At 38.3% G+C, this 23,909-nt stretch overlaps 1 protein-coding gene across 2 annotated transcripts in view; it reads right to left on the reverse strand.

Annotated features, from left to right (window-relative positions):
• MAP3K5 (mitogen-activated protein kinase kinase kinase 5) overlaps positions 1-23,909 on the reverse strand; it is a 198,881-nt gene that overhangs the window by 117,149 nt on the left and 57,823 nt on the right. For both annotated transcript variants that reach the window (XR_012030333.1, XM_072824984.1), the window contains exons 2-5: positions 22,282-22,421; positions 8,183-8,206; positions 2,199-2,392; positions 1,293-1,461 (exon numbers count right to left, since the gene is read on the reverse strand). Coding sequence is in view for 1 of the 2 variants with exons in the window: in XM_072824984.1 (XP_072681085.1) it covers positions 1,293-1,461; positions 2,199-2,392; positions 8,183-8,206; positions 22,282-22,421 (527 nt within the window). In the remaining variant the exon portion in view is untranslated. The remainder of the gene's footprint in view (positions 1-1,292; positions 1,462-2,198; positions 2,393-8,182; positions 8,207-22,281; positions 22,422-23,909) is intronic.

Raw genomic sequence — 23,909 nt, forward strand, 5'->3', positions numbered from 1 at the left:
TGACAACCAAATATGTGACTTTGAGAAGGGTGTTAAAAAGAGAATTAGGATCCATGTAATACTTTGAAGAATCTAGAACCAAAAAGAAACTTTTTTCTTAAATAAGAAATTTGGATTATATAGATAAAAACCTCAGAATATAGAGTTACCATTACTGACCCCAAAACAGTAAACCATCTAGCAGCATAATACTATATTGTCTAACTATGGGGGCTTTAACTTCTCCACGGAGTCAGATTCCTGGTACACAGAGTCCTACCAATTACTTTCAAAGAATAATTTTCAAAATATCAAGAACTTGGAGCAACTGATTGAGCTTCTATTATAAATAACAAGATGATATCATTTCAAGCTCTCCTTGCCTTGGGATCTTAAGTACTACACCTCTACATGTATGTCAGTTTCTGCTGTTCTCATGAAGATTTACCTGGGCCTAAAAGGTTGGAAATAAGAAACCAGAAGTCACTTAGATTTTATGGTAAAAATGGAATAGCAAATCCCCAACACACAGGATTTCATTTTCTTTACCATATTTAAAAAAATTTTAAGACATGTCGATAAAACTAAATGGCATGTTGATGTGTTTTACATGATATATTTTAAAAGTTACTTTTATAATTAATCAGTTGCATATTTCTTCTTCTGGCTAGTAAGATCTAGCACTATCAATTTTAAGCAACAGCATTCCAAGGAGTAAGAGATACATTCAGAAAGCGCTCCCCCTCCCACCCTCCCACCACACCATTTCTGCTCTTTGCCACAAAAAAGTTTTCACTTATTAGCTGACAGGTGTGTCTGAGGCTAACGAGCTAGAACAGGTTGTCCCCAGGTTACCTATGCATACAGACTTTTATTTTTGTTCTTCTGGAGGAAAAAGTCAAACCTTTACCATACAAGTACTTTATTACATAGTCCCAGATGGCTAACTCATAGGAGTCTTTTTCATTCATCAGAAATTCTCAGGATGGAAAGCTTAGAAAGTCAATTAAAAATTACATGTAGGGATCCCTGTGGCGCAGCGGTTTGGCGCCTGCCTTTGGCCCAGGGCGTGATCCTGGAGACCCGGGATCGAATCCCACATCAGGCTCCCGGTGCATGGAGCCTGCTTCTCCCTCTGCCTGTGTCTCTGCCTCTCTCTCTCTCTCTGTGACTATCATAAATAAATTTTTAAAAAATTAAAAATTACATGTAGTGACAAGAATCACCTCTCAGCTAACTGAATTTGATGTTAACTCTCTCTTATTCCTCCAACATGCTACATGACGAAGAATTTCCTTTAAGCATCTTCTCACCTGGATATCTCTGTAGGAAAGTAACAGGTTTATGACAATATCTGCTGTCAAGACTTCAATATTGTCTACTCGCTGCCGAATTCTTGCCAATTCAGCTGCCAATTCTTTACCAGTGTATAAATTACGAGCTTTCCTGATATCATTGAGTATAGATTCCCGGAAGTACTGGCTGGTGGGAAAACACAATTCAAAGAGTTAATGCTAGAAAGAGTTTCAATTAAAAACAATGATTGTGTAAGGAAACAAATGACATTTGCAACATTTGTAACTTTCAACTCACAATGTGCACAGTATGAATACCTCATAGATCTTGCATTATTAAGAAATCTGGGAATCCCATATCTCTTTTAACAATCTGCTTTGCTTTAGAAAAACTTAGTTCAAGATACTGCATCTTAATGAATTTTCCAAGAACCTACCACATACCACTTGAAATGCCAAAATTTTATTTTTTCATTTACTGTTTTGAGTAGAAATCAGATGTACCTATGATTGAAACATAATATGGCCTTTCTTTCTGACTCAGCATCATCATGTATTAATATAAGCGGTTGTTCTTAACTGAAATATAATGTCGTCAGCAATTTTGGCAGAGTTTTTGCTCTTAGAGTAAAAATCCCTGAACACTTACTCTGATACTGTTTCTATACTATTTTGAATATATTTTTTTATCCTTACCATTACTATAATATAGTTAACAGTCTATTTTTTTTCCTTTCTGATCTCAAGTTGTTCTCTTGTGAATAAAGTGAACTATGTGGCATCTCTTATCTACTTAGAGGATATCACACTTTTATTTTTCTGGTTCTCGGCCATGTGCTCTAAGAAACATCTGATAAAATGCACAAATAAAAGAAGTAGAACAGCACTGCATGATCATCATCAAACGGCATTATTGAACTTTACCTAGAACTTGCTTGTGCCACCTTCAGAAGCTGAATGAAACGGTCCACAAGAGGTAAGCATATGGGTCCCAGAAGCAGCTCGAAGTTCGGTTGCATGAGCTCTGTCAACCCTTTCATGAAGCTGCTATCACAGCAGTAGACCTTGTTATGTGGAGTTATCATGTAAGGGACGAATGTGTAGTTCCCAGTGCACATCTGTGGAAAGAGGAGGCACCGGGAGGTGGTGAGCTGGCCTAGAGACTCCACACTAAGGAAATCCCAAGTCCTACTGCAGTGAGTCATTTTAAATAGTAATCCTGAATGTGGGGCAAATAGAAAAACCTCATTTCTTATTTATGACCTATGAGAATGGAAATTTCCTCCAATTTCCTTAATTGCTTATTGCAAATAATTAGGACTTATAGATGATGCAAAAAGAAAAAGAAAAACAAAACCCAGTATGGCAGAGCTTCTATCGGTCAATTAAATATTTATTCACCATCTCTCATGACTAAGGCATTGTGATATGTGTATGCTGCAGGAAAAAAACAGAGTGGTTTAAAACACAGCCTTCAGCCTTCAGGGAATTTAAAATTGAATCACAGAGACACAGCATAAATACATGACGAGAAGAAGAGCTAATGTTTAAGGGCTCCACACCTGACATACTATGCTCTGAGTGATCCCAGAACAAAGCTGCTTCCTGCAGGCTACTCTGTCACAGTCACGGCCCCATTAGCCTCTATTACTAAGACTAGAGACCCAGAAGTTCTCCTTGATGCTTCCATTTCCTTTACCACCCATGTCCTATCAAAATCCCAGTAATCCTACTCCTATTTGTCCATTTCCCTCTGTCTTCTCTGCCCGTGTAGGAGACTAGGCCACCAACATACCTGGCTGAGCCACTGTCACTGGTCTTTGTTGGTCTACGTTCTTCCCCTCCCACCCTCCAATCTATTCTCTACCCAGCTGTCAAAGTGATCCTTTTTTTTCTTTCTGATTTCAAGCTTTTATTTAAATTCTAGTTAGTTTACATATATGGTAAACTTGGTTTCAGGTATAGAATTTAGTGATTCATTACTTAAAGTGACCTTTTAACAACTTGTATCAGATTGCTTGCTTCCCTCAGCTGCATAAGGCCCCCTCCCTTGTTCCTGGGATGAAGATAAGACACATCTCGGTGGCCTACAAAGGCTTGATGTTCCAAATCCTGCTTCTCTCTCTGGCCTCAGCCCACACCACTCTTCACTCACTCATGCTGACCTTCTATAGATTCCTAACAATGCCACGTGAGGAACAGTCATGCAAACAAAAGTTGAGCTGGGAAGAAGACAGAGGAAACTGGGCTGCACACCCCTGAGTAAGTAAATCTGACTGGTTCTTGGAGCTTAGGGAAGGGACATGGATGCAAAGCTGAGGGTTTTAAACTGTATGTACCGGGTAGTGGGAATCATGGGAGGATTCAGAGCAGAAAAGGAAACATAATCACAGTCTTAAATGGGGCTACCTAAAAAGAGTGGTATCATTAGCAAAGCAGCAAGAATTTAGAAAGCAGAACCAGACTTCATTATTTATGAACATATTCCAGTTGGGGGCACTTGTACTAAATCACAAACAGAACCTGACTTCCAGTTAACATATGAGAGGCACTTCAAGAGGTTGAATCCTGAGTTGCGGTGGGAAGGGTGAAATGTTCACTATTAAAAAGATCGAGATTTAAGGAGGGCAGGACACGTAAAGTCAGAATGTCCAGAAGAGAGTTGGAAATATGTGATTGGAACTTAAAAGGGTTTCCAACAAAAGTACAGGCCTGGGAAGTATCTGGTGTGGTTGAACCTAAGGAAACATGAGAGACCTCTAAGAGAAAAACCAGAGAGGAAACAGCAACAACAAAAAAGGCAGAGGGCTGACAAGTAAAATGAGATATGTGGGAACCCTATCACTATTCTAGGGAGCACAGTGAGCCCTGATTATCGGATCTTAGCCATATCAGCATTATGGGGAAGAATATAACACTTCTCTTCCCCCTTGGAATTAAACAAATAAGAGCAAACCTTAGTGAGTCACCACTTGCATGTGCCAAGAATAAGTGGTCATACGTTCCCAATAACCTACTGAAGAAGATACTATTGACTATTTTTTTTCACCCAAAGATTTTATTTATTCATTTGAGGGAGAGAGCATGAGCAGGTGGAGGAGCAAGAGGCAGAGGGAGAAGCAGACACCCCACTGAGTAGGGAGTGCTATTGTCTCTGTTTTATAAAAACAGAGACAATAAAAAATAAAAATGGATTCAGATAAGATCATGTGGCTGATCTGTGATGTGTTTGGGACTCCAGCCCAAGGACTTCTCTAGAGGGTACTCCATGACAGGTAGAGGGGTCAGCACCCTCCCAAGTGGCCTCTACAGGTTGACACACCAACGTTTCGTCTCAGGTCACTTTCATGGAACCCTGCACAAGCCAAGCCACTGCCTCACAGCAAACAGATGAGAAGTGATAAATGCCTTTATGGCCAGATTGAATTATTCAATATTATTGAATTATTATTTTCAATAATTATTTAATTATTGAATTATATTATTTATCAATAATTATTATTATTGAATTATTATATTCTTTGACATATTCTTTGTATGTCAGGTAGCGAAGCAGAAACTAGACCTGACTTCCATTTAAAGTATGATAAGAACTTCCAGAGGTTGAGATTTGATGTTTAAATCAAGTACATTAAATTGTTCCTTTCTTAAGTTCTCTTTCATGGAACAATAACTTGGAGGACAAGTCAGGAAGAGGAAAAATAAGCATGTTCTACTTCTAAAATGTTTCTGAGATCCCACTGCATGTCCACCAATTTAATCCTTTTACCTGATCCATTGCCTGAGCAGAAAAGAAAGGCAAGTGTACCAAAAGGATGCTTGCCAAATCTTCCAGAGCTTTAACTATGAGTGGGTTATAAAAGAGCAATAGATACTCCTGTTTTAGGTAAGTACTATAACTCAACATTCAAAGAGAATATGCTCTGAATCTTCCAAGTCAAATGTTAGGACAAATAGATGAAAAGCCAATAAGCCAGGAAAGCACTATTAGTGTTTCAAAACATTATTCTTCTGCTGCTGGATAAAGATCTGTATCCTCAGAAGCCTTAATACCATGTGTCATGGTATATAAGACATGAAATAGGATATATAACTATTGAAATGGGCACTGGGGAATAATGCATCTGTGTAAAACTAATTCTGGGAGAGAATGGCTCTCAGATGTCTAAGGTATATATCAGCAGCAGAGGGGTAAAGCGAGAAAAATGAGAGTCATGCAAACAGCAGAGAAAAATGGAATCCTGAAACCATCTCCTTCAAACCTCATGGAACAAGGCTTCAGGGTCCTCAAGGAAAACAACCAGCATGTTAAGGTTTTCCTAAGTTCCTGGCCTCACTGTACTTTCTAGTTTCTTCCCTATGTTTCTAAGACAATAAATAAATACATTTTTTTTGTCAATTCCCCATTGTTGGGGAAGCAAAGGGGAGGGTGATAAGCTGCGGGAGCCACAGGGATGTTACTAGGCCTGAGCTAAGAGCCCCGTGAGCATGCGGTAGGGGAAAGTGTGAGGGTTGGTTGTGACACTGTTCGTTGTCTTGTTGTAGTTGTTGTTTTTTGAGATACTAACTACTGAGAAAAGCACTTTTTTCAGAATGATGAAAACTAATAATATGGGAATGTTTATTTCCCAGGTTGGCTCACGTATAACTCAGGAACCTTATTACTGCAATTTCTGTTTATAGATGGCTGTCACACCCATAGTTTGAAATAACCAGTAATCCAGGCAGCCCGGGTGGCTCAGCGGTTTAGGGCTGCCTTCAGCTCAGGGCCTGATCCTGGATGTCCCTGATCGAGTCCCACATTGGGCTCCCTGCATGGAGCCTGCTTCTCCCTGCCTGTGTCTCTGCCCCTCTGTTTCTCTCTCTCTGTGTGTCTCTCATGAATAAATAAATAAAATCTTTTTTTTTTAAAAAAAAGAAAGAACCAGTAATCCAAAGCAAATGAAAAAAAAAAAAATACTGTGTGATCAAGAACAGACATCTCAGGCATAACAACTGCCTTTTACTAATAAGGTGTTAATTCTAAAATATTTAAACCTGCTTCTTGAAACAGAAAGACAATGTCTCCTTAAATTTCAAAATGCTGAGGCGTCCTCATAAAATAAACAACAGCGATCTCTCTGATGCATGCCTGTATTCATAGCTATAAAAACCTGCAGCTCAAAACCTAATCCTATTCTGTGATCTTCCCTTAAAAAAAATAATGCTGATTCGGTTTTTCAATTTTTAAACACTACATAAATGTGAACGTAAGTGTGTGTGGAAAATGAATTAAGTTTCTGGGAAGAAATGTTCTCAGCATTTAAACATATTGAAGCATTTGCTCAAAACCCTCAACTTTTGATAAGGACACCCAGCACCTGAAACCCAGCAGCTCACTCAAGCCAACAGGTGACATGTTCATAATGTGCAATATTTGGTCACCTATAACCCTGCTTCTCCACATGTCCATCCTATCAGCAGGCATGATGAGCTCTTTCCTTCCTACCAGGTCTCAGGTAAATGCTACCCCCCCCCCCAAGGCCTGTGACTGTTAGATATACGGCCACCCATTCTTCAGCACACTGCCATGTATTAATTTTTAAATTTGTGTCTTTGCTTATTTGTTTACTGACCTTCTTCCCCAACTAGACTCTGGCACTACTCATTTGCTGTCTCTTTGAGCAGTTATGAATCTGGTTGCTTCCACTTTCTACCTCCCTAGTGAATCCTTATGGCACTAAGGCCAAAGCCTGGCACACCATACATGTTCAATCATTATTTGTTTAATAAAACTGTTACACTAAAGAGATGCCTGAAGCAATAATTGCTCATTTCCTGTAGAGATGTGAGGAATAAAGGTACATAATGATAATTTTACTTATGTTGCAATGCATCTCTGACTTGGTGCAATCTTAACCGTAAGTTTTAAACTTTCTGATCTAAGAAAAAACTACAATTATATTTTTAATCTTATCATCTTAAATCAAATCATGTGCAGATCTTTATGTAGGGTATTATTTTCACTCTAGGTTGCAAAGATACATTCTTATGGTTTTTAAATACTGGCTTATTTTCCAAACACAACCACCAGCATAACAAGGGTGATTCCTTTAGATATTAAATTGTGTGATTTTTCTTTGTGCATTTGTAAAATTTGAAATTTATTTTTATTACTTTTTAACTTTTGTTTAATATTGTGTAGAAGGTGGGAATTCTGTGGTGGGAATTCTGTGGTGTGGTCTCAAAGGCAGACTACAAGACTCAGGAATTAAATCAATCTGTATAGATAAACAGGTAATAGATATACATGTACCTATATAATATATGTGTCTGTATTTGTGCCTATAATTCATGTTATATAGTATACACATAGATATCTATATATGTGTATATATGAACATATACACACACATATATATATGCGCACGTGTGCATATATGCAGCCTAAGTGCCACTCAGAATCACACAAAATTGGATATACAATGGAAACAGTTTTCTCCAAAATATAAGAATATATGCAAAAAACAGGCATCAGTGTCATCTCCCACTATTGTAAGTTTCACTTTTAAAGAAATATTTCGATAAAGTAACCATATTTATATTGATATCAAACTCTAAAGAGGAAAAACAGAGAAATGAACAATTTGTGAAGATAAAAAAGGGTTAGAGGGCAGCCCGGGTGGCTCAGCGGTTTAGCGCCACCTTCAGCCCAGGGCCTGATCCTGAAGACCAGAGATCAAGTCCCATGTAGGGCTCCCTGCATGGAGCCTGCTTCTCCCCCTGCCTGTGTCTCTGCCTCTCTTTGTCTCTCTTTGTGTCTCTCATGAATAAATAAATAAAATCTTAAAAAAAAAAAGGGGGTTAGAGATTAGTTGATGAAACAGAAAAGATAAAAAATTTCTGGAAGAGTTAAGGAAAATACTCACAGTATTCTTCTGGCAAATGATTTCCTGAAAAATGAGAAAAAAAATAAAGCAGAAGTTAATACAAACTTATTCAATAATTATTTGGTGTGGGAAAATTTGTATTAATAATTTTATTACCAATTAGAAATTTCAGAAGTATACCGTAAGTTCCTGTATTGGAGAAATTTACAAACTAACAGAAATGAGAGAACATAAAAGTATTGTCAATGGTTTAAACAAACATGCAAAATCCAAAAACTGAATAATCTAAAAATCATTCTTACAGAATATGTATGCACAGAATTAGCAGTCAGGATCTTTTTGGGGAAAGGCTAAAAGGGGTTCAGGTTCCCTATGTAAACCACACTCACACTCTGCGAGGGTACCATGCAGATGCTGTCTCCTGGGAAATATAGGGTATTGGCTATTTATCCGAGTGGGCAAATCCACACACAGGTAAGAACATCTGACAATAAATAGTCACAAATATAATTTACATGTTGTTTAATAAAAAGTAGAATGTGAGAAATACACTGAAGGCACTGTCCCTATCTTCTAGGTTGTGAGGAGTGAGATTGTGCAAATAATGTAGCTATCCTAAATCAGCACAGAGAACTCTTGATAAAGCTAGCTGTCAGGGGATACCTGGGTGGCTCAGCGGTTTAGTGCCTGCCTTTGGCCCAGGGCGTGATCCTGGAGTCCCAGGATAGAGTCCCGCATCAGGCTCCCTGCATGGGGCCTGCTTCTCCCTCTGCCTGTGTCTCTGCCTCTCTTTCTCTCTCTGTGTGTTTCTCATGAATAAGAAAAAAAAAAAGCTAGCTGTAATTATCATTATTTCTGGATGTTTAAATTACTAGAGGCATGGAAGAGACAATCTGATAAAGTCTATGGCATAAAGGCTTCACTGAGGTTGGGGAATCACGATTTAGAAAGAGAAATGGGACAGAATTTCAGAAACGATGGCACATATGTTGTCATGGAAACAGGGAATGTAAGGCTTTTGTGGCGTCTCAAGGGTGGGTCCATCTGGCTAAGAAGAAGAGCCAGATTAGGTGAGGTAAGGAATGAGCAGAGGAGCAATTCAAAGTCTAGCCAATTGGCCACCATTCTTCATCCCAAAATCAACATGGGGACAGAGGGGAATTGACAGGGTCTTTGGCTTAGCATGGTATGTAGGATTCTTGAGTGCTTAAGGATAACAGATGGGTAAATGAAAAGCTATAGAGAAAGGAACTGTGCTGGGTAATTTTGAAATCCATAATTTTATATATATATATATAAATACACACACACACTATGAGGGGCTCTTCGATACTTCACAATCTTGCTGATAAAAAAAGGAGAAAAAGACACATACACCTTTAAAAATAAGTATTATATGCCTAGGTGTATATGCATGTAGGTACATACATGAAAAGTCCAAAGAGTAATACTACAATAAGGCCTTGTGTTTTTGAAGAGAATATTACTAAGAAATAAGGAAGTGTGAGAAGTTCAGTAGAGGGTGGAACTCAAGATGAGCTAAAGGAAGACAGACAACTTTCAAAGGCAAAGCAGGATGGTGGAGATCCAAGTTAGAGGACCAGGAATAGCAAAGGTACTTTCAGGGAATAATATATATTACTATCAGGGGCTAGAAAATACAGTTCATTTAGGGAAGTATAAAGGAAAGAGTTAAAGAGATATTTGCAAAAGATCTTGAGTTTAATCATTAGACTAAGAAGAAAGTTCATTTTGGCATGTACCTATAACATTAGAAAGTTATTTGGGGCCTTACTGGAAGACCCTGAATGCCAAGGTAAAGTACTTTGTTTTGTGAGCAACTGGCAGTCAAAATGTTTTTTAAGGTGAGCAATATACATAAAGAAGTATCAGCACACATTGGGACACAGTAATAGCAAAGGCTGAGAACACCATCAATGTCTATCAACTAGAAACTAGTTGAATAAACTATGGTATGTCCATTATATGGACTACAATCCAGCTGAACAAAGAATGAGAAAGTTCTCCATGCAGTGATATGGAAAGATCCCCAAGCTATCCTGTTAAGTGAAAAAAAAGCAAAGTACAGAATGGTTTTTAAACCAATGTTCTTATTTATGTACCAAAAGAAAAAGAAAATTCTAATTTGTACATTCATAAAATTTCTCTAGAGGAATATACAGGAAACTAATAATAGTGGTTGCTGGTAGAAAGGGGAGCTGGCTGGGTGGAGGATGAAGATGAGAGAATGACTTTTCACTACATATCCTTTTGTACTTTTAAATTTTTGTATTCCATGAATAAAGTACATAAAAGGTAAACCTTGTTATAGTTTTAAAAAATACTAAAAAAAATACTAATTAGATGGTGGTATTTAGTATTGGAGGGAAAAAACATTTGGGTGGCATTGCAAAAGTTCAAGAACTTGGGCAATAGTGGTACGGGGGGGAGGGGATGGAAATCAAGAGATGGATGAGTGACACTGTGGAGGAAAGTTCAAAGTGGCTCTTCCTATAGGTGTCTCATAGGTAGGGAGTGCATCTCTCTTTCTCCACCGACCCCTCACACAAACACACACACACACACACACACACACAATCATTCATGAAAAAATAAATACAAAAATTCTGGATAATCACAAAGCCAGGAACACAGTATGCAGAATTTTCCAAACTTGATTTATAGAGCATCTCTTCAGAGTAGCAAACCAGTCTTTTGGATACTGCTGTCTTGTGATAGTAACAACCCCCACCCCCGGCCTCCAAGTAAGAAGTGAATGTCCTTCTCTTCTTCCTCTACTGCACGATGTCCTCTGTACATTGCATAAGAAATCTGTTCTCTATGAAGCTGCCCTTGACTGCCTTCAGTGACACCAATCCTCCCAACAGAAGTAGATGGTATCCTTATTTCTGCCCCCATGGCCCTCTCGTACAGACCTCTATGACAACAATACATGTATTCACTACAAATGCGACATCATATGTTTCTCCCATCCTACATCACAAGCAACTTGGATGTTGTGTTCATCTTCATACTCCACTGGTTGCCTAGTAAATCGAATGGCATGTAGTAGGTACTCAATAAAAGCATGAACAAATGAATAAGTTAATGAATGTATAAAATACTGGGCTATGAATCACAGTAGAAAGGTGTAAGTCCTGGCTCTGCTCCTGACTAGTCATCTGTCATTTCCCCTCTCATGTAACACGCTAAGAGTCAGGTTGAGTGATTGCTAGTTGCTTCCAACTCTGTGTGCTAGCATTTGTTTTTGGCTAAAGGCCTATCACGGTGAGCATTGTCCTTGTGCCACAGGAAAGAAAGATGGCCTCATGCCCAGCACAGGAGCTACCCTACCAGCATGTATCTTTTGGCACCCCAGGCCCAGAAGTGGAAGTAGCAATGAAGGGAGAAGGCTGAAGGGTCCCTCTGCTTGGCACTACAGAAAAGAAGCTGCTGTTGGCTTAGAACCCACATGCTACATCTTCCTGAAGAATTGCTCCTTGGAATAAGCTTCTTACATGTCTTCTTTGCTTTAATATCATTTTGCATTATAACAAATTCTGAAACTGTATTAAAATCATTCCCATGGAAAATCTCCCATGAAATAATAAGTGTGTGTGAGGGCTATTTTGTAGCAGAGACGGTACAGAGTGCCATGATTTACAAAACAATGGTTGGTTATCAAGTAAGCAAGATGCTTGTAGGAATGTCCAGAGGCAGCATTTAGTATTAAAAGGGCACAGGGTTCATACGGTTTCACTCATCTGTGGAATATAAGGAACACAAAGGATCATAGGGGAAGGGAGGGAGAACTGCATGGGAAGTCTCCAGAGAGAGACAAACCTTGAGAGTCTCTCAACTCAGAAACAAACACCATTGCTGCAGGGGAGCTGGGTGGGGGGGATGGAGTAACTGGGTAATGGGCATTAAGGAGGGCACATGATGAGATGAGCACTGGGTGTTATACACAAGTGATAACTTATTGCACACTACATCTGAAACTAAGTATGTACTTGATGTTGGCTAATTGAATTTTTTTTAATTTTTTTTTTATTTTTTTTTATTTATTTATTTTTTTTTTAAATTTATTTATGATAGTCACAGAGAGAGAGAGAGAGAGAGGCAGAGACATAGGCAGAGGGAGAAGCAGGCTCCATGCACCAGGAGCCCGATGTGGGATTCGATCCCGGGCCTCCAGGATCGCGCCCTGGGCCAAAGGCAGGCGCCAAACCGCTGCGCCACCCAGGGATCCCTGAATTTTTTTTTTAAAAGGAGCACAGGGTCATTGCTTCTGGTTCACTACCAAACTGTTAAACTATGTTATATAGCGTCGTATTTTCAAATGACTTTTTCCCTAACATTTACTGAGTGTGTAATTTGTACTACTGGCTAAGTTAGCTTCTATTTAGAAGTACTGAAAAGAATCCAATAGAAATTCACGGTTATACTAAAAAAAAAATCATAAGATCTATTGGATTCTTATTAACTATTGCTTATGTTTTGTCAAGGCTGAATGAATGGAAGTTATTCTCTTGCAGGACGCCTGGGTGGCTCAGTGGTTGAGCGCCTGTCTTCCGCCCAGGGCATGATCCTGGAGTCCTGGGATCAAGTCCCACATCAGGCTCCCTACATGGAGCCTGCTTTTCTGCCTATGTCTCTGCTTCTCTCTGTGTGTGTCTCTCATGAATAAGTAAATAAAATCTTTTTTTAAAAAAGTTATTCTCTTGAAAGAGAGAGTTTACTCAGAGTTTATGATGTAATTTTACATGAACTCTGAAGAAAAAAAGGACAATTTGGACATTTTAACTCAGTACAAATAAATAGCAAACAAGACCTCGGAAGGTGTCTAGCTACTCAGGCAGTCTAGTGGATGTTGAATTGTACTAAATTCATTAAAGGGGAAAAAAGGAGGAAGGAGAATAAATTTAAAACACCACGGCTATATTCCATATCACTGCATGGACACTTCCCACCTAAACTGCCTAGCATTAAGACAAAATAAACTCCAGGTCCTTCCCAGTGAAATGTTCTAAGGATGTATTACCTCACTACAGCTTCATACTTGTCTGAATTCTTTTGGGGCCTTCAGGTCCGTCTATCCCCTGGCCATACCAGAAACACCCCCCGCCCCCATCAAAAATCATTTTTTTCTCATATGCTTTGATAACCAAAGAGGGAAAGAAGACAAAAGAGACAATCTAATGTAGGTCTCCCTGTGAGGGAAGATAAAGACAACTTTTGATAGCTATTTGGGACAATGTAACTATGAAGAGGTCATTTTAAGGATAAATAAGTGGAGTATCTCCAAAATTGGAAAGTGTTTGTGCCTAGAACTTAGGTAATTACAGCCAGAGGAAGGAAGTGGGAACAGCTGGTGTGGGGTTGCCAAGTTAAATTGATTCAGGGTGGGAGAAGCAGAACTAGTAAGCAGGATCTCAGTTTCCTGAAAGAAAAGGAGCAGGCTGGGAGTTCCTGGCTGGGAAAGAACATGGTTCCCCAGCTGGTGACCTTCTGGGTTCTCCCTTCTAATCCCACTTTCTGTCGGAGGGGAACTAGGCAAGTTTTCCACCAAAGTTGGGTAAAAGAGGAATATTTCTTATACTACCCAGCTCCATCCTCTTACCTAATTTCCAAACTTCAAAACAAGACTAGGAAATATTAGATGCACTGTTGTGAACACCCCGGGCCTCTCTGAGAATGTGGGACTTGTCTTTACCCTTAAGCATGCTGCAAAAATAAAGCTGAGCCAGCTCAGGGGGAAGACGCCAACACAGGTGTCACAGGACTGGCCCGTCTTCAAAGTTAGGAAACGAATTATATTTGTGCTTACACGTTATGCTTGTATAAAAAATATAAAAGCTCAAGTTAAAAAAAACAAAAACAAAAACCTCAATAACCTAACAAGAACCTAGACAATCATATTTTTAGAGGACATATGAAATGTGTGTGCAGACTTAGAAGTATACGAGATGACAAGTCAGACAATATGGGGCTTGCCCTGCTCTCACACTTACTGTGTGTGCCTCTAAGTCATTGTATCTCTCTGGGTTTATTTCTCATCTGTAAAGAAAGTATCTTTCATCTGCCTAATCTACGTAGTAAATACCTAACTTGTCTAGATCCTTGGATTGTTTTTAAAGAACTGAAATAAGTTTACGAAAGTATTTTAAGCATTTTAAAGACACATGAGTTTTAATGTTTAATACTCATAATGAGTATTATAATTGATTTTAATACTCATAATACTCATATTATCAGTATGAGTATTAATATTATGAAGGCAAACAACCCTAACTTGCTTCCTATTTTACCAGATCTAGAGACATTTTATACCTGTACTGTTTTGTGATCGGGGTGAGAACACATCCTTCTCTTGATATGAGCAACTGTCAATTAAAACGACCTGTAGTAGAAGTCAAGTTAAATTATACCAAAGCTAGGGATGCCTGGGTGGTTCAGCAGTTAGGCGCCTGCCTTTGGCCCAGGGCGTGATCCTGGAGTTCCAGGATCAAGTCCCACATCGGGCTCCCTGCATGGAGCCTGCTTCTCTCTCTGCGTCTTTTGTGAATAAATAAATATAATCTTAAAAAATTATACCAAAGGTAAAAAGTAATCCTAAAAGAAATTCTAGACTCTCTTTGCCTTTCCTCTAAATTTTATTTTATGTTGAAATAAATACATCTTGCTGTAAGTTGGAGACAGGTCTTTAAACAGGGCTGGTGTACTGATGAGTGATGTTTGACACATACAGAATTTGAAACAGCTTTTTAACACAAACTTCTCTTTATGATATGTTGCTATTATAATTAACTTCCTCTTCTTTGACACCAGCTCTTTTTTTCAACAACGCCTAACTGGACCAAATTATTCAAATGCAAGTTATTTCTTTTAAAAAAAGAACAACCCTATTGTTGTATAGCCAGAAGTATAATGAATTTCTGTACAGTAAATCACATTTTTCACATACATTTCAGTAAAAATGTCAAGGATGCATCAGACGGACCTAAATAGGATGATGGGTTGGAGTGCCACAAGATCAACTTGCACAGAAGGATCATTTATTCATAATGAACAAAAGGGAAGAGAACTCAGGCAAGCGTTGCCCCATTTGGTGGGCATCAGGAGGCTTTCTCCTGTGTGCAGAAGTATTCCTTTTTGCTCTTTCATGTATTCAGACTCATGGGCCTATGATGAAAGTCTGTACAGATGAAGAAAATATCTGGTGCCAACTCAGTGATATGATGGCATCTTCCATTCACAGTGTAGCACAGACATCCTTCCCTCTTTATGGTAATTAGACATTAGAAATGGTGGGCAGAGGTGAGGAAGATCAAGGAGGCATGAGGAAGGAATGCAAAGGCAGACTCCATCCTGGAGACAGAGAATTCCTTAGTAGATGTAATAACATTGCTAAATGCCATGAAAGAAAACTGGATTCTCCAGTCTCAAACTCTTTCCAAAAACTTAGGGATGGATTCTACAACTGGGAAATGAACTCGTGCTAAATAAATCATTCATCTAGTGGGTCAATTCAAGCTTCTGAGAAAAAATCTTGATAAAGCAATGCTCATATATACTACTCATCTGCTCCTCCCCCAAATTACTTACCCACCGCCCCCCCCTCGTCCGCTCTGATGTGCAATGACTATAGCTCAGAGAAGAGTTAGATCATAAAAAAAAAAGAAGAAAGAAAAGAGTTAGATCATTCCTACCAGTGAAATAAAGAAACAAGACTGTTCCTTCTCTCAACAGAAAAGAAAGATCTTCCCATGAAATAACAAGGTTTGGGACAGCTATGCTGGGGCAGGGGGAGTGTGGAGTGCCATAGTTTACAAATCGATGGTCCGTTATCAAGTAAACAAGATAATTGTGGGGATGACCAGAGGCAGCAGTTCATATTAAGAGGACACAGGGTCAATGTTCCTGGTTCACTACTAACTTGTTCAACTTCTTTATAGGGTTATATTTTCAAGTGACTCTTTCCCTAACATTTACTGATTTATTATTTATTATTTATTTTTTTTCCAGTCAGGTGCTGGAAAGAATCCAATAAAAATTCACTGTTACACTCAAAAAATAAAAAAACCATTGGAAAAATACAAATGTTGATTTCATACACAATTCATACTAAAACTAGATTCCTCTTAGTAATTAACTTTGATAAAAGAGGTAAAGCTTTGAGGGGGTACAAGGGGGAAAAATGTATGGGTTTAAGAACATTATGGAATCTGAATGGATTAACTAGATACAAGTAAAAATTCAACTTAAGTTTGAAGTATTTAAACCAAAAATTACCCTCATGTCTTCATCAATTTACTAGAAACTGGCACAATCACTGAAATTGAGAACAAGGACATCACTATTCTTTTTAAAACTGTAACAATTTGCTTTAAGTGGAAATGAATAAGTATTCGAAAAACAGACTTAATATCCAATTTCTCACAATAAATTCTAAAGGAGATTGAGTTCCTCCGTACCTGCAGATAAAGGATCATAAGTACCACAGTACTGTTTGAATGAACAACTATGATAATTCTTCCTCAAGTTTCATCCATGCTGTAGCATGTGTCAAAATTTCCTTCATTTTTAAAGCTAAATAATATTCCATTGTATGTATACACCACATTTTGTTTTATCCATTCATCTACTAATGGACACTTAGGTTACTTCTACCTTTTGGCTACTGTGAATAACACTGCTGGGGCATGGGTGAACAAAAATACCTCTTTGAGATCCTGCTTTTAATTCTTTTGGGTATATGTCCAGAAGTGAAATTGCTGGATCATATGGTAATTCTATTTTTAATTTTTGAGGAACTGCCATACTATTAAAAATGGATGATTCTTAAAGCTATTTCAGTGATGGTGTCACAAATTCTGGTTTGTGCACCTAAGATTTCATGCTAGTCAGATCCCAATCTAAAAAATACTAGATACACTGAGGCAGAGTAAGAGTTTCTGCCATCACATATGTATGTAATATACTCAGTAAGATAGTGAAGGAGTAACCATGTAGATAGATTGCTGCAGAGATTGATCTATTAAGGAAAATCCCATCTGTAAAAATAATTTTTCAAGCAATGATTAAAGAGAAAAATACAACTAAATTTCTTGAAAAGGGAATCGTCTCACATAATCATTACTTTTCTTTTCTTTTTTTTTAAGATTTTATTTATTCATTCATGAAAGACACAGAAAGAGAGGCAGAGACACAGGCACAGGGAGGAGAAGCAGGCTCCATGCAGGGAGCCTGATGCAAGACTGGATCCCGGAATCCGGGATCAGCCCCTGAGACAAAAGCAGACGCTAAAACGCTGAGCCACCCAAGCATTCCTAATCGTTACTTTTCAACACAAGCTGTATCACCACTAACTGATATGCATATCAATCTCTACGATACATTCATTCTGTTGTAGATAAAATGGGAATAAAACCCATCTTGGTGCAGAAAAATCCAAGTGTATCTGAGCCTTTTCAATCACAGAACACTAGGAAAAAAGAAATGAAAAACGATTTTGGGATTCGAAAGCCCAGAATATATTAAATGATCTCGACAGACACAGGAAATAATAAAGTATCACAAACTTCTTCCGTAAAAAAAGAATTGTGAAATATTTCAACTACATAAAATGTATAGAAATTATGAGATACCCATGTATATGCCACCTAGACTTAGAAATCTAATATTACAGATAAACTTGAAGACTGGGCTTTCCCCCAAGTTCTACTCTATCCCTATCCCCCAAAGAAATAACTACTCTGAATTTGTTGGTTGTGACTCCCATGCATACGTCAACCCTCTATAACACAAATAGGTATAAAAGCACCTGTCTCGCATGTGATTAGGTTCTGTATGAATGGTATCACGTGGCACACATGCTTCTGTAATTTGTTTTTGTTCTCAACACTGTTTTTGAGATATATTGATAGTGCCACATAGAGCTCTAGTGAACTCATTTAAGTGCTCTATACTATTCCACTAAATGACTATACCAGAAAGTATTTGTTCATTCTCTCGTTAACAGGTATTTACCAGTTCCTTTGGGGGAGGGGTTATTACAAACAATGCTAATATAACATTGTTGATTAGATCTCCTTCTCCATGCCAGAGACTCTCTTTACAGTACACATCCAGGGACAGACTTGCTGAATCTTGGTGCTATGCTTACCGGATAATACTAGGTGTTGCCAAATTGCTCTTTGGAAGTAGTGCCAGTATACCCTCCCAGCAGCACTGCCTCTTCCCACTCTCCACAGCCTTGCTGTGGGCATCTTAAGGGCTTTTAATCGTGGACTATCTGATGGTGTGCAATGGTATTTCCTTGTTTTGCTTTGCTTTGTTTTTATAAGCAGCATTGTCTAAAGTGAGTGGGGAGTGGCCTAAAAGGAAGAGAGGGAGCCTAAGAAGGGGAAATGTGAAGAAATCTCAGCAATTAGAGCTGAGAGCTGTTGTTAGAAAGGAATTTCTGATAGAAGTAATGGCTCATTAAAATAATTTCCACACTCTCTACACTAAATAGCCATTCATTTCCCTCAAGTCCTTTCTTTTTTTTTTTTTTTAAAGTTATTTATTCATGAGAGACACAGAGAGAGACAGAGACATAGGCAGAGGGAGAAGCAGGCTCCCCACGGGGAACCGATGTGGGACTCGGTCCCGGGACCCCAAGATCACAACCTGAGCCAAAGGCAGATGCTCAACCACTAAGCCACCCAGGTGTCCCTCCCTCAAGTCCTTTCTGATGTCAGATGCATTCTGTGTGTCTGCCCCATGGCTCATTGGTCAGTAGTGTTCAGACTTACTCTCCCATTTACTGAGAGACCCTACGTGGAGATCTGATCATTTCTGTAATGCAGGAAATTAATCTGAAAAAAAGCTGTTTCAGCTATTTCTTATTTTCAAGAAAATAAAAGTTTTAGCATAGAGTCTCATTAACAGCCACATAAGAAGTTGCCATGATACTTAGTTAAAGAAAACTGCAAAAATTGTGTTGTTAAAGTGCGAAGGGGGAAAAGATCAACTTCTCTTTCTCAAAGTGCACTGATCTTTTTTTGAAAAAAGTTAAATATCTCATTCTTCTAAGATAGTATTTGTGATTTCAAATGGATACAAATTTTATTGCAAGTAGGTGATTTGATTAGATTCTAAATATCCTTTCATATGAAAATTCAGACGTAGCTTTCAGGTACTTTATGGTTCCTATCAATTATTTTTTAGGAGTTTAAATTTAAAAGTTTTTTTCCTATGATTTCGTCCCAAGAATTTGCTCCCAATGAGAAACTGCTCTCTTCAACAAAGAGCAGAAGATGAAAATTAAACTGGTGTAGCCTTACTTTCTAGATGTCCAAAGAATCAACCTAAGGGAAGGTCGCCATGTGACAAGAATAGCATTCTCATTCTGTCTTTACCCTGTGAAAATAGGGAGATGCTTCGTTTTTATTTTATTGGCTAACTTATAAAAAATATGTTATGTATAATAACTCCTATTCTGTCTTATTTCACAGCAGTTTTCTATTGGTAGAAGGCAGGGATTACACCTATAATTAATTGCAACAGAAATTAATAACATTAAACACACACATGCACGCACACACACAGACTTTTCTCAGCAGAGGACCAGAAACATTTCTAGGGCTCAGAGGAAATTGTTAGACTGAAAAAAATACTTGCTATCCCATTGAGCTTTGTCCTCTGCAACCAGATACTTACTTGGGCTGGGAACAAGCTAAATTAAACCAAACAAACAATGGCAAAAGCTTTAAGTTAATGGAAGGAGGGAGAGAAAAGAAAGGATGGTTGTTGCATGAAATGACTCAGGGAGGCAGACATAGTTGATGGGTTTTCTAAGTGAACACACTTAGCAGGTAAAGTCAGATATCCAAACTAGAAGAAATTGCAATAAAGCTTAGTGGTTAGGAGGGTGGGTTTTAAGAGTCAGGCAGACCTCGTGTTTACTAATTATATCACTTGGGCAAATGATTTAATTTATTTAAGCCTTAGTTTGCAGCTCTATAAAATGGTGGTATAATAGGACATAATATACCCCAAGGGATATCTGTGGAATTCGATGAGAAAATATATGTGGGTAAAGCACATACTAAGTGCTTGGTTACAAGCAGCTAATATGTACAAGATAGGTGAGTTAATTTTAGATAGACTAGCCTTTTTGAAGAACTATTGTATTCACATACCAACAGCACTTCTAAACAAAAGCTGGCAAAAAGCAATTAAATAAGTCAGTTTATTTGTCCCATGCAAATTTCTGATAAAATTAGCTTCAACTCTTTCTCTCAGATGTAATTTTAATTCAGTTTTTAAAAATTGCCCCAGGAAAGAGTAGTCATAAATGAAATCACCAGATACCAATAGGACAAGAAAAAAAGGGGGGTAGAGTGAAAAATGTCTAACACAACACTGCCTGCTTAGAATACTTAAAGAAAATGAAATAGTACAATAAACAAGAATAAATAAAATAACCTCACTCCTTTATCAACTGCTAATACATGTTATAAACAATAGCAAATCAAAATGTTTAATTAAAATACGCCATCACAAAACTTTACAATGCATTTCTTAGAGGGCTAAATAAAGTAGGGGTAGCTTAAAGAATTACTCCAGGTTAAAAAAAAAAACAACCACAAATTCAGACAGAGTAGGGGCAAATTTGGGGGAACTATTTCAGAGTATTCTGAACAGGGATAGACTATCAATGCCCAGCACAATGCCTGGCATGCAGTAACTGTATTTGCTAAACTAAACTATAGATTTTTCAGAAAAAGCCATACAAGCTTTGGATACTCAGATAAAAATGAAATGGGCAGCCCGGGTGGCTCAGTGGTTTAGCACCACCTTTGGTCTAGGGTGTGATCCTGAAGACCCGGGATCGAGTCCCACATCGGGCTCCCTGCGTGGAGCCTGCTTTTCTCTCTGCCTGTGTCTCTGCACATCTCTTTCTCTCTCTCACTCTCCCTCTCTCCTTCCCTCCCTCTCTCCCTCTCTGTCTTTCATGAATAAACAAATAAATAAAATTTTTTTTTAAAAAAGTGAAATATTACTTTTTTTTTTTTCATGGTCATGGGGTTAAAGATCTTCATATAACAATTACTAAGCCATTAGAAATATGGCTCTGGGTTTTAGAGCTCCACGTCCCAAGGCTGGCTTCAATTTGAAAACTGGAAGATCTAGATGAGAAAAAGCCACATAAAGCTAGCTGAAGGTTTCAAAAAGGAAATGGATGATACCAGGTTCAGCATGAGTTTCACTGAACTGTTAGATGCTTTTCAAAGAATCACACAATGATTGCATTGCAAAAGCATTTTAGACGATCTTTTTGGATGGTAGAAATATCTTCGTATCATTTTGATCCTATCACAGAGAGAATGACATGGGGCATGCTGAGTTTTGTAGACAAATATAGTAGATTTTTACTTCCCCTTCCCCAAGTTATTAAGTTATTGAAATCATTTCCCAGTGAAGAGGATGGTAGTTTTCTGGTGATATTTGGAGACAGAATTTCTATTCAGAGCCCTTTCAGTAGGAGGTGGATTTCCAGTTAAAGACAGGTATGTCCGGGATCCCTGGGTGGCTCAGCGGTTTGGCGCCTGCCTTTGGCCCAGAGCACGATCCTGGAGACCCGGGATCGAATCCCACGTCAGGCTCCTGGTGCATGGAGCCTGCTTCTTCCTCTGCGTATGTCTCTGCCTCTCTCTCTCTCTCTCTCTCTGTGTGTGACTATCATAAATAAATAAAAATTAAAAAAAACATTAAAAAAAAAGACAGGTATGTCCAATGGAACCCTCAATGGTGACACAGCAGGGGGCCTAACCAAAATTTATGCAACCTCCTGGTCTGTCTCCGCAGTGTGCAATGGATGACTTCCTAGTAACATGGTCTCCTCAGTGGCAATTCAAACTGCAGCTCAGAACTCAACACTAAGATTTTCCTACCGGTATATCATCAAATTTCTACATTGAAGTCTAGATAAACCTCACAACTTCACTAGTAATTGCATAACTATTGGACTGGCAAAAACAAACTTTCACAAACTAAGCCACTTAAATTGCTTTGGATGTCAGGGACACAGAGAGGTATCCCTAGACTTCTGGTACCCAGTGTAAATATTTAGTAAACAAGTCAGGTACCTTCAGTGACTGCAGAGAGTCTGAATTATTATCACAGTAGAGGATGATGTTGTTGGCCATGCTGAAACTTTCTCTCACTCCCAGGTGGTAAAACAAGGACGGCTGCCGGAAGGCATCACTCATCTCCACCACAGCAATATCTGCAAACAGAAAACAGAGCCCCCCAAAAGATGACACCCAAATAATGCCCAGTAAGCACATTTTGGTTTAACAACTTAGTATTCTCAAAGACGAAATGAGGAAATGATAGGGATTTTCCCTCCTCACTTATCACTGAATTTTGAATTTGCAGTTCTACCCGGAAGTGGTTTTAGAAAATGCAGCAAACCTGCATTTTCTTTTTACACATGAAAGGGATCACATAATTACTGGAAACTAAGTGAAGTCTGCAATGGTGGGATGCTGGAGCTAATGCTCTCTGTTAAATTTCAACATTAAAGCAAGTGAACTAAGTTTCCAGAAGCAGACCCACAGGAAGCTGCAGTAAGTGATAAATGTAAAATGAGATTTTAAAAAGCAAATGGGGGGGGGCATCTGGGTGGCACAGTGAAGAGGCCAACTCTAGGTTTTGGCTCAGGTCATAATCTCAGGGTCAAGAGATCAGGTCCTGAGACCTGCAACACGCTCAGCTCTCTATCCCTCATCTTCTGCACCTCCCCTCAAATAAATAAATATTTTAAAAAATAAAAATAAAAAAGGAAATAGGTGAGACTTTGAATTAACCCAGAGCTGATTTTATAACTTAATTAATTATTATTATTAATATCCAGCAAGTCCCTAGTATGTGTACTCAAAAAAAAAAAAAAAAGAAAAAGCAAAGGTACAGAAAATTATGACTGAGAAGGAAAATATACCCACAGGTACAAATTCTACCAAAGCTCAGAGATGATTAACACCAAGGTAGTATAAACCTGATACCAATATTTGACAAGAATGTCAAAAAAATGACATATAGGTTAGTCTCAAACTCATTTTATATATGGACAAAAATATGAAAGAAAAATGAAAAAATGCATCAAGCATTATATTGTAAGAAAACTAGATTATGGGTTTGAAATTTATTTTGGTAATGCATGGATAGCTCAATGGGAAAAAAAATCATCAGCATCTCCACAGCTGCCTCAAGTGCTTTAATTAAACTTCAAAACCCATTTCTTATTAAAAATAATTACAAAATAAAAATAGAAGAGCACTCCTTTAACATGAAAAATAATCTATTCTGGGGTGCCTGGGTGGCTCAGTCAGTTGAACATCTGACTCCTGATTTCAGCTCAGGTCCTGGCTTCAGGGTTGTGAGATCTAACCCCATTATGCTGGGCTCTGTCCTGGGCATGGAGACTGCTTAGGATTCATTTTCTTTCTCTCTCTCTCCACCGCCAACTGCCCCACCCCTCTACCCCCTGTTTCTCTCTCTCAATCTAAAAAGAAAAAAAAAATATATATATATATATGTATATATATATATTCACAACAACTTCCAACTTTGTGTTGATAGATAATCCATGGAATTCAGGAAAAAGACAAGGCAACCAATTATTCCCACTACTACTAGTCAGCTTTCTGAAAATTCCAGATAATGCAATAAGATTTCACAAAGTAAGGAAATATAATAGTATAAAATAAAATAC

Source organism: Canis lupus, chromosome 1 (assembly GCF_048164855.1).
Source record: "Canis lupus baileyi chromosome 1, mCanLup2.hap1, whole genome shotgun sequence".
NCBI lineage: Eukaryota > Metazoa > Chordata > Mammalia > Carnivora > Canidae > Canis > Canis lupus.